The sequence below is a fragment of the Rhododendron vialii genome, chromosome 6a (genome assembly GCF_030253575.1).
Source record: "Rhododendron vialii isolate Sample 1 chromosome 6a, ASM3025357v1".
Classification (NCBI taxonomy): Eukaryota; Viridiplantae; Streptophyta; class Magnoliopsida; order Ericales; family Ericaceae; genus Rhododendron; species Rhododendron vialii.
In genome coordinates, this window is record NC_080562.1 from 7,955,963 (window position 1) to 7,971,739 (window position 15,777).

Genomic DNA, 15,777 nt, shown 5'->3' on the forward strand with positions numbered 1-15,777 from the left:
GCTTTTAGGCCAACGGGTGTGAGTTTTATCCCAATTGGTTTTCTATATTTGTTTCCTTGCCAAAATTGAGTTTTGCCAAAATATCCGGGCTTTTAGGCCAACGGGTGTGAGTTTTGTCCCAATTGGTTTCCTATATTAGTTTCTTGGCCAAAATTGAGTTTGGATCTCAGATGCACATAGGATTATCCTTAGCTTTGTAACTCTTTTATAGGTCTCGGATTAGGGATATGATGTCATCACTCCTTGTCATATTAATCTTTGTAACAAATTCAGAGATTATTAAAATCTTTTTCGCCTTTCAAAAAGAAAAAAGTACCCTTATTGAATTTAATAAAACTTATTTATGTCCATAAAAAAAAAAATCATTATGCTCATTAAGGAAGTTGGATTTTCAATATTGGACAAACAAATTAAGATGAAGAAAGTATAATTTTCTAGTTGATTTATTATTTGTAACTATAACTACGTAATATTGTAGCCCACTGGCCTATTCAATTTCTTAATTAATAACATTACAGGACATTAATTCTCCCTCTTTTACTTGTGGACCTCAAGGTTACAAGTGAATTCGAGTGTGTTTCTCGTTTGGTACGTAGAAAGAATACACCACGTTAGTCTTGTTTGTATACTCTTATATTATTTTTCCTTTTTTGCAAACGAATAGAAAATTCCCTCGCACCATCGGTAGTCACTATCTTTGAACAGTATTTATGAATTTGATCACCCTAGATTACTCTTGAATTCGAATGTATTTCTCATTTGGTACGTAGAAAGAATACACCACGTTAATTAGTCTTGTTCGTATACTCTTATATTATTTTTCCATTTTTGCAAATGAATAGAGAATTCCCTCGCACCATCGGTAGTCGCTATCTTTGAACAGCATTTACGAATTTGATTAGCCATCATTAAATTTTGGAGACATGTGCAGGACGAGGACTATTACTACTGGCTGGTCGATGGTACAATTGATGATGATGCCCATAACTATTTGGGTGGTCTCAATTCTGAGCGACAATAGTGACGTCCCTTATGAGTTAGGACCCCCACAAGAATTACCCATATTAATACTGTATGTTTGTAACACTAGCAAACTTATGTGTATCTCAACTAATTTTCGACGGTGGTTCAAATTAAAATCAGAGCAAATCTGTATATGGACTGACCCCTCAAAAAATTGTTAGCACGTGAGAGATTTTGAACTTGAGATTTTAGGAAAAAACAAACCCGTAAGTCTCAAACCCTGACCACCAACTCAATCCTTGGATTACCTACAAGAATTATTGATATGTAACCAAAAAAGAAAAAAAGAATTATAGATATGTATGTGTTGCTCGGAATTACCACAAGATTGCCAAGTTTGAGTGCTGTTTGGATGAGGTTTGGCATTCTTATTCCTGTGGAGTTGCAGGTTGAATTGCCATATCCAGGAGCTCATGCCCTGAAAAGTTGCACCAATAATTTTTTTTTGTTGTTGTTGTTTAGAATACATATTTGGGTATCCAACCCCCGCACTCTATGCACACGGTTTTCAATAATTTTTTCTCTAATTATTACTCTCATCTCTCTCCACTCATTATTCCAAAAACCTTCCTCAAAATTCAAACCAAACAAACTCGTTTTGTTATATCTTATTCTTGTATGGCAGTGTTTTCCCACTATTCGTTATTCCCTCCGTCCCAATTTTTTTTATTGGCAAAAATACATTTTATTAAGGAAAAAGAGAAGGGGAATTCTAACCAAAGTTAGAAAGTACATCCAGATGAGACAAAACCCAATCACACCTATTGGGACATCGGTCTTGCTATTATCAGCTCACTGGGCTGACGACAAACACACTAAAAGATAAGAAAAACACGTATTTATGTGCACTTTTTACATCCTTTACTACACATTAACACACCTACTATCGTCAGCCCATTGGGCTGATTTTAGAATTCTCCTTGGGACATAGCCCATTACACATGTTGGCCTATATGCCTAGATCTTACAATTAAAACCAAAACACCTGATGGTCTAAAAAAGCTCATATCTTACAATTAAGCACAAAAAAGAAACCTAGCCCATGTGGTGGGCTAAGCCCATCCCGTGAAAACCTTAAACCTAAACTGCACGTCTGAGTCGTTCGAAACCCATCGTCCAGCCACCGACCACCATACTCAAACAGACAGCCACCCAACACCACCGTAATGCCACCTCCAACATCACCAAGCCCCTGGAGAGACGAAACAAAAACCAAGAATCCAGCTTTGTTACGGATACTCACCTTAACCTTTCGGCAAGAACCGTGCCGCCCAACAACAAGCATGGTGGGAGACCACGCTGATCAACCGCCATTTTCATTGTATATTATTTCTTTTGTTTCTCTTATGTCTATTGCCTATATCTTTTAATTGATAATATTTTTCAAAATTTCAACTTTGTATTATAGATAAATTAAAATCTATTTCAACAACTTTGTATTATAGATAAATTGAAATCTATCAAATATGATTCATATTATATATTTTTTGAGATCCACATTGAAAGATATAGGCAATAGACACAAAAGAGATAAAAGGAATAATAGACAATGAAAATGAGACGAAGGGAGTACATGTTTCACTGGATACCTAGCTAAAGCAATAACTCATCTTCTATTTTTACTTCTCACCATTCAAATTTGAAGATCAATTTCCCTCTTTTAAATATTAGCAATTGATCGAAACAAAAAGTCTACAATTACAAACACTTTCACACAAACGCGTACACACATATACACACACACAGCACATGTGGGCCCCACATACATTAGATTGGTTGTAGCAAAGTTGTTGATCAAAAACCATAGTTGTAGCTATGGACTACCGTCAAGAACATGTCATATTTAGACCTAGTTTTCCCAAAAGTACTAAGAGGGCTTATTTTCCCTTTTGTATTTTGCGAAGAACTAAAAATACCCATCTTTGAAAATTATTTTTGATGTTATGATTGGTAATGAGTGGAGAGAGGTAGATAGAAAAAGTTATTGAGAACCGTGCAGGAAGAAAATTATTTTTCTCAAAAATAGGAAAAGAACAAAGGCTATAGTAATGAGTGGAGAGAGATAAATAGATAAAGTTATTGAAAACCGTGCAGGAAGAAAAATAATTTTCTCAAAGATGGGAAAAGAACAAAGTGATGCAGAATGGAAATTAAAATAATTTAATAAATAGCATTCTCTAGTTTTCTTTATTTTGATTTTAGTAATTTTGTTAGAGAGTTTCAATTTTAGGAATGAGTGTTCTAAGAATTAAGTATTTAGTCTCCTAGTTTGTCTTGAACTAGCATTCTTGTATATTTTGTAGATGTTTGATCAAGAAGAATTAGGGTTGATTTTATTTCCTTATGTCTTATTTTTCTTTCTGGTATTTTAGTAATGTTGGCTAGGTTTAGGAGTTTTGGTATTATAAATAAGGATGTAAGCCTTAAGACAAAGTAGTTTATGAATTGATTAATAAAAATTGGGAGTTTTGATCTCCTTATTGTGTGTTCGTAGATAAAGTACATCTAGTTCATACTTATTTGTGATTATCTTTGTTGCGTGTTTTTCTTTTTCAACACACCTCCCTGCATCAATTGATATCAGAGCTTAGGTTCGATTCCAGATCTTAGCGCAAGAAGGAGTTCGTTATGGTTGTTATGTTATTGCCAAAGATGTATATGAACAAAGTAAAGCTGCGTGAGAAGCACGAATGGAAGAGAGGTTTCAACAACTTGAGCAGTGGATGGAAGGGGCGTTTGGAGCGCTAACCAATTAGATTGTTGCCTTGTCTGTTGGTGAAAACCTACCTCGCCGTTGTCCGGTTCAACCTCGGTTTTTGAAAGAGGAGGAGGTGTCGGATGATGTTTCTATCACCAAATCTTTGGTGGGTAACCATTAGTTAAAGGGGAGGACAAGGGTGGTCGTGGTTTGTAATCATGATCTACAATTTTGGGAATTGGTTCAAAGACCAACTTTCTTGAGTTCCAAGGAGGTATGGCACAGAAAAAATCCTAGAGGTTAATACAATGGACGGTATCGCAATTGGATGATCATTCACATTAAATATTATTGTGGATCCATATGGATCGGAATAAACCGCCAGTCTTCGATGAAGACGAAGAGATTGAAATCCATCTAGTAAAAGAAGCATTAAAGCCTTGTGTTTCCAACATTAGTCAGCCTAGTGAAGACGTCCGAGTAAGAGTTGATTTTGGCAAATTTACGATTTTCACAATTAACCATAGTGTGATGGATTCTTGGTCATTAATGATGCATACAAGGTAATCCCCAAACGCATGTGGTTCGTTGGATGCAACAATGGAAATATGGCAACGTGGGTTGAAGGCAACATTGTTAATATGGCTGAAAGAGGTTCTACCTTGTGTGATTTGGTGGAAGCAGAGGTAGATTCAATGTAGGCACAAACAGGTCACGTGACCCAATTAAAAATAGGGCCCCAAAGGAGAGCCCCAAGACTAAGTAAGTAACATATATAAAATATGCCAAAAATTAATAAGGTTGCTTAGTTGTTCCAGTGGTAGAGAGCCGTGCACCCTCATAAATGACAGTGGTTTGAGTATAGGCACTACAAATTCTGTTTCTCAAGGGTTTAAAAAAAAACCCTTCTCTCCTTGAATTTTGACTGGGTTGGGACTCAAACTCATCCTTAAAACTGACTTTATGTAGCATTGGTACCATAAAACCATCTACAATGTTGCCATTTGCTACACAAATCAATTAATATAACTATAACTTCCACGGAAAAATAAAAAATAAAAATCTTATATTCTTTAATATTTTGAATATTCTTTATTATTTTTTACAAGTGCATCCCTCGCTCTTATTTTCGAATTGAATCATGAAATTTAACGTGAGTTCGTCTACGACTTTCACACGTATAAAGCTGGTCCAAAAAGAGTAACCCATCTATAGAAAATTTCTGGATCTGTCACTGGATGGAAGTGTCATTTTTTGTGCTTCATCCAACTAGTTAGTAGTTATTGCGTTGAAGAGTACTTCTTGTAATTTGTCTGAACAAAAGTTTCAAGATGGTATACGGTTATTGCAGGAAGTTGTTCCCTTAATTTTTGAAGACTCGTCGTCTTTAACGTTCAGGTTCGAAAAAATTAATTTGAAGTATAAGATTAATGCAGACAAGATTCGACGAGCCCAATTATATAAACTCGAGGACGAGTTTCTTCAAGATGCAGAGAATGATGCAAAATGGAATTGAAATAATTTAATAAATAATATTCTCTAGTTTTCTTTATTTTGATTTTAGTAATTTGTTAGGGAGTTTCAATTTTAGGAATGAGTGTTCTAAGTATTGAACTAGCATTCCTACTTTGTAGGATGCTTGATCTAGAAGAATTAGGGTTGATTTTATTTCCTTATGTCTTATTTTCCAAGTGATTGAGACGTAAGGCTCGGTTTGGTTTGGTTTGATTTGGTTTGGTTAGTAATGTTGGCTAGGTTTAGGAGTTTTACTATTATAAAAAAGGATGTAAGCTTTAGGGCAAAGTAGTTGTTTATGAATTGATTAATGAAAATTGAGAATTTTCTTATTATTGTGTGTTCGTAGAGGGAGTATAGTTCATAATAATTCGTGATTGTCGTTGTTACGTATTCATCTTTTTCAACACGCCTCCCTGCATCACAAAGGCAAGCTAATTTAGCCTCTTTAGCATTTTTGGGAAGTTCTGCATTCTCGTAAATTTAATTTTTTTCTTCGTTTTGTGTGTTTTGTTTTGTCTTTTCTAAATTTTTGTTAGATTTGCATTCTAGATTTTATATTAATCATCCGTTTCGACGAAAGAAGTTTAAAAACTACAAAATTATGATCAAAAGCAAAAAACAAAACTATACGAAAGACGAAAAAAGTATCAAACAGCTATTTTATTTATCTAAAGTGTCATCTTATTTAAATTTTTTCAACATCAATCCATATTTCATACTTTTTCAATTCGTCCTCAACGTAAAAAGAAGAACGCTAAAAACAAGTAGAGAAAATACAGAGAAATGCACACCTACCTAACCTTGTACTTAAAAGGTACACTTGTTCCCAAGGTTTGGAAAGTCCCAAAATCTCTTGACCATTACAGGTACACTTGTTGCCCCCTTAACGATTAATGAGTCTTTCACCTGGGTTCGGATCTTTTGTCGTATGGTAATTTTGGGCTCTGGTGAATATGAGGCCAGGAAATTTCGAGGCAACAAGAACATTTTCAACATTAACAAATATTCTTAGTTTGTTCTTAAAAGATATTAATTATCAAAATACGTCTTTAACCGTCATTTTCCCAAGATTGTTTTGTACCTGGAAACGAATTGGGGGCAGTGGTGTGCGCAACTACGTACTGCGCACCTCCGAACCGTCGGATCGTGCATCCGACGGCTCAGATCTTATCTCGGTAATGCACGGCTCTCGATCGTTGGTTTTTGAGATGAAATCCGAGCCGTCGAATACACGATCTGACGGCTTGGAGGTGCGCAGCACAGTTTTGTGCATCTCACTACACTGCACCAATCCGAAGTCCCCTGGAAACTGTCAACACAATATAAGCATGAACAAAAGATGTCTGATCTACTATAGATGTACGTATGTGACTATAGATGTTTGATCGACTTAAATTTTTCCATAAATAATTTATTCAACGAGGCAATTTCATTTATTTATTTGGGGATAAATGAGCAAATTTGATAATTTTTCTTCAACTGGCAAGTCAATCACTTTATTTGCAAGGTTGAAACGTTCCACCAGCTTTGGGAGTCATTCCAGATGGAGCCTTGAGAACACTGGCCCCAATGCCATGTGATAGCCAGGTTTGAGCAACTAATTAAAACATGATTCTAAAACACTTAACACAATTCTACATCCACCCCTCAGTTCTTTACCTACTAAACAACCCAATTGGTGTACCAACCTACCACCATTCATATATAGGACTACTTCCGGTTCGACTCAAACCACCTAAAAAACAACTCTTAAGATCATTCGAAATTTGTCCAGTTTTTAATCTGAATGTTCAGGATTAGTCAAGATATTCATAAGCTGATTTAGGCACTCGATTATAATAAAATAAAATAAAATAAAAACAGTATGATTAGTTCATTAATTGGTGTCATTAGACTAATTACTACTGATTTAATCCAATAGATTAGCCAATAGAGACCTTCCCGTGGCATCGGTGGTCACATTAATGCATCAATAACTGAATCAGCATCTAGCTCAAAAGAATCAAACAACGACTCTTTTTTAAGACACATGTACCAAGTGAAGTACTCCATATGCTTAAATTAGGTTGAAGCATGCAATTAATGATGTTTAATTAAGATGGAATCTTAATTGGATTCCACCAAGACTTCATAGAGAAATGCATCATATATTTTATTTTTTTTGGCCAAAATGGTAGGAGTTGTATTATATCATAAAACAATTGAATACATCAAAGTTGGATATCATCCCAAGCAGAGTAAATAACCAAACAAGAGGTCTAGCTACACAAGATCACCCATTAGAGCCTCGCAACCGCACTTTGCCAGCTAATCAGCCATGACCAACCCCCAAACAGAGAGAGCAACACAAACCCTCAACTGCGGTAAAGATAACCAAAACAACACCAAAAACCCCACATTGGAGAGGGAAAACTCCCATTAAAAGGAGAGAACCAAACCAACAAAATCCAAAATAGACAAAACCAAAAAGAGACATGAAAATAAATTAAAAAAATCGGCCGAGGACATTGTCGCTGAAAGCCACCGCACCAGATCCGTTGGCTTATTCGCCAGATGAGCAAAGTCAAGCCATCCATCTTCAAATCATCACCAGATCGGGCCCAGCAAGGCTGGACAAGCTAACAAAGGAAGGAGACGAAGAGGGGAAGATGGAGGTGGAGGGGGAGGGGAAGCGCAGGTGGAGTACGATGGGGCTAGGATGTGAAGAATAGGGAGGCCGGAGGAAGGGGGAGGCAGAGGAAAAATATAATTTCACCGTCCCAATATTGTTTGTTTAATTTTAAATTATGTCAATCATCAGTTTAAATAATAAAGTATTAACCAACTTATCATTTTCTTGTTTAACCAATTTTAAAGATATCGATTACTGTGTGAAGAACTTAAAAAAAGAACAAACAAATATAGTAGTAAAATGCAGTCTTCTTTGGGTCATTTTAATTAGTAGTTTTAGAAAGCAGCATTTTTTTTAAAAAATGAAAAAGTCAGTTTAGGAAAGAAAGGTTAGTAGTTGAGATTTCTTTAGTTAAAGAGAAACTCCAGTGGAGTGGACCGACCCAATTGCCAAAGTTGAGAACGTAATATCTCTTCTAGTTTGGGCTATGTGCAGATACATCATTTCCAGTTCACTTTGTTGCATCCGCACCCTTTGTGCTTGTGGATCTGTGCAAACGCATCCAATTAACGGAAATGATGCAAAATCCACTAATGGAAACGATGAAAATTCTAATAGCCCTCATCTTCTTCCTTGATTCTACTTCTTTCTTGAATCTAACCACTCCATCCCGTGTACCAAAAATCGACTCCGAACCATTGATATTGTAGAGCTTGACGAGTAATGCATCATCCATGCCAAAATTGAAGTCGATCGAAAAATGAAAACCTAATGGTCAAATAGAATTTATTATAAAGTAAAATTTTAAATCTAAATTTATCTTTCATTTTAATAAGAATAATGTTTCCCGATGATTGAGTTGCTAATGTCTGATCAATAAGATATTTTTACAAAGATGCTCTCTACACTTTAATTAATACATTATGGACGATACATATTCAAATTTTAATATATTGATTAGACTCAAGAGGTGTGAAAGGTAAGCATCCGTTAACATGGACGGAATTGGATGCGTCTGCAGCAAAACAAATGCGAAGAAATGTATCCACACATTACCCAACCACATGGGGGGTTTAAGTGAAAAGTTTTTCCCAAAAGGTATGTGGGTTCATTCAAAGCACATTGCTAGAATAATACTTCAAACTGTTCCCAAGAGTAGGGACTTAAAGAAATTAAAAATGCAAGAGGAACTCTGCTGAGCCATTAAAGATAGTGCAGAGGGTAATTTGAATAAAACTGTGTATGAAATTGGAAGGTGTGTAATATTCCCATTTATCACTTGTTTGGACTTGGACAGTTGGATTTAGGATCTTGTGTCTGATAAGGGTTCTTTTACCTTTGCCACAGCTGTTTTTGTTTTTGTTTTTGTTTTTAGTTACTGCCATTAGTGCCATTTGACTGACATTTTCAATTCCAACCTTAGAGCCTCGTTTGGCAACAAAGTATCTGTAAAAAGCTAAATTATAATGCTGGAAATCATCTTTAAGTATTGTTGCTAAACTAGGGAAAAAATTGGATACAACGTTTATTTGTACTCACATTCTCTCATATGGGATGGATTGTGTAGGTTTCATCCAACAGAAAATGAGCATCAAACAACCGTTGTATATTATTTTTTCTGATAAAACAGGCCAACCGGGGTACGATTGAGCAAACAACACCAAATTTGTTCCAATAGCTTTCCATATTCTTCCACTTGCATGAGTCCTTGGCAGGACTGTAATGAGGAATGAACGAAATCTCCCCTTGCATCTTCTATTTAATTACTACCCTGCTGTTTGCAATGGTGAATACTATTTAGAGCAAAATGTTGAGCACATCAACTATTCTTCTGACGAGTTCAAAAATAAAAATAAAAAAACTGTTTTTCTGATTGGAAACAATCGTCAATCTTGGTCAATTAGGATGAATTTTGATGTAATTCCTGTGAAAGTAGGCATTGAGTGTTTTGATCTGTATAGATCGCAATCGTAAAGATGGCTTCGGTATCCATAAATCCAATTGAGTCTAGCTGGGATTGACAACCTCGGAAGACCTCATTAGCAAAGAGAATTCTACAATCAGAAATGCTGCTGGTACAGCAGAAGTGGGTACAGACAGCGCGTACAGCGCGCGTTTGGGCCCGTCTCGGGTCCAAAAAAAATAATCGGAGCCGCTCTTTTTGTTCAATATATTTTTCTTAAGGTCCCCGTAAAAAATCAGCCTCATCCGACATCGATAAGGGCTTTTACGAAGCGTCAAAAATCGCTTTAGAAATTTTCATAAGCAATTTTGGATGCTTCTTAAACACTTTTATCGACGTCGGATGGATCTAATTTTTTACGGAAACCTTAAACAAAATATATTGAACGGCTCTGATTATTTTTGTAAATGAGTCCAAGTTGTATGCCATCACCTCATGCCATACAACTTAGACTCAGAAAGTGTCGATTTTTTGAATTTGGATCCCCACATGATCAAATATGGGCAAGAGGTCTTCGAACCAGTTTCCGTATCAATAATATCCATTATCTTTTTCCATGAAAAAAAATCTCAGGAGATTTGGCCAATGGACATGAGAAAGTAATTAATAGTTTGTTTCCAAATGTCGCAAGCTTGAATCTCACGAAAACCGAACAGTCTAAACCTTAGGACAACTGAAAATTTGCTTTACCAACTGTTAACTGCAGAACCCGAAAAATCGACGTGCGGGCAAATTGATCCCGAAAATCCGATTATCAAAATAAAAAACAACATAATTAGACTTTTCAAATTAAATTGCTCATTGTTGATCTGGTCATTTTAATTGCAGTGCTACACACACAACGGTTGTGTAAAACACAACACACAACCAATCTCTAGCTGTCCATTGTCATAATAAATGGCCAAGATTCACTCAAATTTTTCCCCATAAAAGTTCGACTTTTCTTTGGAAGAGTTTTTTTAAAATCTAGACCGTCCAAATACATCTAGACGGTTAGAATTACGCACACAACCAACACAACGGTTGTGCAAGTTGCATTTTTGTTTTAATTGAGCCTTGGGCCCAACCACTGTCCAATCACAAGAGCCCCATTCCCGCGCCATATGTCGTTCCCGCCTCTTTACCATCATCAACTGGACCACGCGCTCCAAACTCGCGTGCGTATAAATCGCTCGTGCCCTTGAAACGAGGGGCGAAGGAAGGGAAAAAATTATACCATGCCCTGGGGCATTGCCACGTAATGCTTCAAATCTCTTCTCAACCACTTACTTCTATAGAGTTCGAGATTAAATGCGAGAACACCATAATAATATGTGGCAAAAAGAGGTTTGGGACATCGCCACATAGTGGCCCAAAGGCACGGAATAATCTCTCGAAAGAAGGGGGGAGCACTTTCAGTCAAAGTTTCAGTCGTCACGTACTCATGACTCTTTTATGTTTCTGTAGCCCCAACCACACACGTACGTGGAAATACAGATTATATAGTATATCTAATGTTTTTGAAACCGTCACGTGGTAGTCCTAAGTCGTTAATTTGTGTGCACCAACGGGAGCCTGAAGTCGCGTCTAAAACACATCCCAAGATATTCTAAAATTCGTAAGGGCGAGAATTGAAAGAGTGTGAATTGAAGTGGGTACCTTGACCCCAAGTTCGTAGAGATGGTTGGGGCTTCACAAATCAAGAACCTCTTTGCATAACGATCTCTTATATGATTTCTATTGGGAAAGAAGAAAAAAAATTCCTAAACGATCCCATTTTGACAATCTGAATTGTGCATATTGTCAAATTTTATTTAAAAAATCAAACTGGTCAATGTTTATTTGAACGAGCGTATTTATGATCTAATAAATAACAATGGACGGTTATAATTCAACCGTTCATTGCTTTTACGCAACTAGGATTCAAACCACATCTTAATAAATTTTAGATCATGCTGATTTTCTAACCAATATTAATACATAACGATATCTATGATATGATTTGCTCATATCTCAAATGAAACCGTGTTAAATCTCATTTAACATTCCATGCGAAATCACAACAGAAATCGCACATGAGTACATCCTTACTGAGGACCCATTCAGTTAAGATTCTCATGTTTTAAGTATTTATTTCTTATTTTACGAGACATGTTATAATCTCGTAATACATCACATTTAATTTAACAAATAAGTATTTTTCTTAGTGGAACGGACAGCATAAAGACACCCAATAATTTCCCCCCTCTAAATTAACCTCACAACCATTAGCACCACCTTCCACCAAAGCTCAAAAACCATGACTCACAGTCTCATCATAACCGTTAGTTAACCACATCTTTCCACACCCAAACTACGCTACCACTAATCACATCCCCGCTAAATTTGGACCCCCACCTCGCCTCTCTCTCCTCACTTTCTCTCTCCAAATCGTGGATTTAGCGCTTCATTCATATCCTATATCTCCTCTTCCTAGGTCCCTCCCAGTATTAGCAACCTAGTGAGAGAGAGAGAGAGAGAGAGAGAGAGAGAGAGAGAGAGAGAGAGAATAATGCAATGGAGGATTTTCCTTCTGGCTCTACACCGCCTTCTCTCTCGACCCAGCTTCTCTGTCTAGAAACTGAAACTTGCTTGAACGAAGCAGACGAAGAAGAAACCTTCGTTTGCTCTGCTCCAGGCATTGAGGAAGATGAGTACGTGCAAATGTTGCTTCGTAGAGAGATCAATGGCGGAGAATCTGAACCTCCGCGGGTGTCGATCGACGACTGGATTAAGTGTGCTCGATTAGATGCCATCTTATGGATTCTCAAAGTTAGTCGTAATTAATTCAATTGGTTTTAAACACAATCGCGTACGTATTGATATATGCCTTATGATGTGTAAATGTGATCTGTGATTTGAGTCAGTTTTTGAAAATCTTAATCCAGACTAGAGAGTTGTTCGGGTTCCGATTCCAAACGGCGTACTTGTCAGTGGCGTATTTGGATCGGTTCCTTTCAAGGCGAATCATCGATGTAAGTATGTTCGACTCAAGTTTTCGCTTTAATTAGTGATTACTTTGGTAGTTACATAATTTTAATTTATAATCAATACTCCTTCCTGCTGACTTTAAATGTCTCCTACGAGAATTCGTGCAATTTCAAATCCCAAATAAACATATTTTTACATATTATTTTAAAAAAAATTTCTTACACGAAATTAAATTAAAGTACTCAATAGTGCTTGGAGAGTTTGTTGAGCTTTTTGAATCAAAGTGCATATGGGAAAGAAATTTGGTGTAAGAAATTTAAAGAAACAATATGTAGAAATATGTTTTTTTGGGGTTTGGAATTGCCCAAATTTTTGTATGGGACATTTAAAGTGAGACGGATGAAGTAATAATGTTTAGCATTCACTTATGCATGCCTATCGGCCTTCGCTAACTTCGATGTATATTGTGTACTACCTCCGTCCCAAAAAGATTTCCCACCTGCAAATGAGAACTCATGAATCATTAGTTGTAAAGAAAATCAGAAAATTTCCCACAACTTATGTAGTACTATCAATGAGTTCTTTTTAATTCATGGGAAAAAAGAAAAGAAAGTACGACTTTTTTGACAATTTTTTTTTTTGTCTAGTGCAAGTTTTGGGACAATCTTTTTGGAATGAGTGGAGTATTTTTTTTTTCTCATAGGAAACAACGGCTTAAATCTAATGTACGGAGTATGTATTTGTGTTTCCGATTGCTTTTTTTCGGCATTCGTATCTTCTAGATCCTGCGTTAGCGTTTATGCAAATTCCTAACAATTTGCTAATGACGGTAAGCAGAGCGAAAAATGCTGGGCGATTCGGTTACTCTCGTTGTCATGTTTGTCATTGGCGGCAAAGATGGAGGAATGCAGAGTCCCGGGACTAGCAGAGTTTCAGGTGGAGGAATTCAACTTCGGTAGCAAAGTGATTCAGAGAATGGAGCTTCTGGTGTTGAACACGTTGGAGTGGAGGATGAATTCAGTCACTCCTTTTGCTTATGTTCACTATTTCACCAAAAAGCTAAGCAAAGCTCACACCCCACCAAAGAATACAATGTCCAAAGCTGTACAAGTAATCTTAGCCATGATGAGAGGTATATCTATATTTGACCAAACTTTTTTTTATTTTTTATCTTCCATTCTCGTTAGATTGAGTAGCATTGATTTTCTATATATTGTTTGTGTGGATGTGATTTTAGACGTAAATTTGATGGATCATCGACCTTCAGTCATTGCCGGGGCAGCCACATTGGTGGCATTGGATCGAAAATTAACAAAACAGACTTTGGAGCTTGAGATCAATTCCTTGTCTCCAAATGTGTTTTCTGAAATTGTGAGTCCTCATTATAAGTTGAATTTCTCCAACTCATACGTAGCATGAATTCCGAATGACCTAGTATTCAATCTCTTTGTTGGCATTTTTTTGGGTATAGGAGGATTTGTTTTCTTGCTATAATCGAATGCAAGAACTGGACATGGGGGAAGCGACAACACCCGAGTCCCCGATCCGACTGAGAGGCATGGATGCTTGTGAAAATTCTTCTGTTATTTCTGCACTTACCACTAAGAGAAAGATGCTTACATTCAGTGATTCTGACCAAAATTGCGGCATTCCGGACGAGAAGCGACAGAGATAGAGGAAAACCGTCCGAGTTTATTGATATAATGATTGGTTTAATATTTTTTCATTACTTCTATGATTCCAACAGATGGTTTGGGTGGCTCTTTCTCAAAGCAGAGGAGAGCAAAGAGAGAAATAAAAAGCAAAACAGCTTTGGGCTGCAAGAAAATATATATAACAGTTTTAAGTCCAAATCTCAAAACTGTTTTTAAGATAGGACTTTGAAAGCTGTTATTAGTACAACCACCATTCTTAGTTTTGGTTCATTTGTTAAAATTTGTTTCATTGTTTTCATTCAATCTTTTCTTGCTTTTTTTCTCTCTTTTTTGGTTTCATAATATGTCCTTGTGACACCCTAGCTTTTGATGATGGGTGTGCTTGGAATGCTTTCATGAGTCTTTCTGAAAGGAATGGGGGAGCTGTCTTTGTGATTTGATGCATCTGTGTTGCATGGTCTGGCCATCAAAAAAAGATTGTAAAGTTTTGTGAGAATAGTATATGTTTGTGAGTCTGGGACTTTGGGGTTGCCTTTAAAGTGGGCCCTGCTCTTTTTCCTGTGCAAGTGAGAAAAGCCATTGTCTGGTATTGAGGGGTCATGAAAAAGTTGAAAACCAAGACATTTTGTGGAATCAATAGGAATCTCTGTATTGGATTGGATTGGTTTTTATGTGCTGATTCATACAGTATGTTTTACTAGATTTCAGTTTTGTAACAAATTCAATATTCAAACAGGGGCATAACTGCATGATATTTGGAAATTTCTTCGGAAGTGACAACAATTGCTCTCACAGTGAACTTGAGGACACCTAACAAAGGATTTCGGGAATCGAAACACCGGAAAAAAAGAGTACAAATACCATTGCAAAGAACATTAATATATGGATTACGTTCTTAGATTAGCGTCGTCGGTCCTATCATTATGTTTACATGGGATCGAACTTACACAAATCTGATAAAAAGAATAATGACAACTGTCTACAATAGGAGTATCAGAATTCACCTTCCGTGGAAAAGGTTTCCAGTTGGTAGACTAATTTTCAACGCCAAAAACTTTGCACTAAACTCCACTTGACAAGAGGGAAGAGGCAGACCTTCCTTTACATCATCTTTTTGACAGCATTACAAGACATGGGCAAGATCAGGGGTGAGTGTCCTTGTTTGTGTTTCCTTTGGTATTTTATCTCTTCAACCATAGGATGTGGGGAGAGAAGGAAAGAGCATTGCTGTACAGTCAAAACTGGCAATGCAATTACTCTTGAGGGTACTTTCTCTGCAGTGTGTACTCAAACCAGCCAGCTGCCCTTTATTTTTTTTTTTATGGTTGCAAAGAAGAAAATTAGGCATCTTGACTTCAAC

At 36.7% G+C, this 15,777-nt stretch overlaps 1 protein-coding gene across 2 annotated transcripts; it reads left to right on the forward strand.

Annotated features, from left to right (window-relative positions):
• Positions 1-12,158: 12,158 nt before the first annotated feature.
• On the forward strand, positions 12,159-15,571 carry LOC131328782 (cyclin-D5-1-like). 2 transcript variants are annotated; one of them, XM_058361683.1, is made up of 5 exons: positions 12,159-12,603; positions 12,720-12,806; positions 13,600-13,894; positions 14,000-14,133; positions 14,234-14,697. In XM_058361683.1, exons 1-5 carry the CDS (start codon positions 12,349-12,351, stop codon positions 14,435-14,437), a joined length of 975 nt encoding a protein of 324 aa, XP_058217666.1. In that variant the 5' UTR covers positions 12,159-12,348; the 3' UTR covers positions 14,438-14,697. The 2 variants fall into 2 exon arrangements, with proteins under 2 accessions (XP_058217666.1, XP_058217664.1); XM_058361681.1 differs by having other exon boundaries at positions 12,272-12,603; positions 12,699-12,806; positions 14,234-15,571.
• Positions 15,572-15,777: the final 206 nt, after the last annotated feature.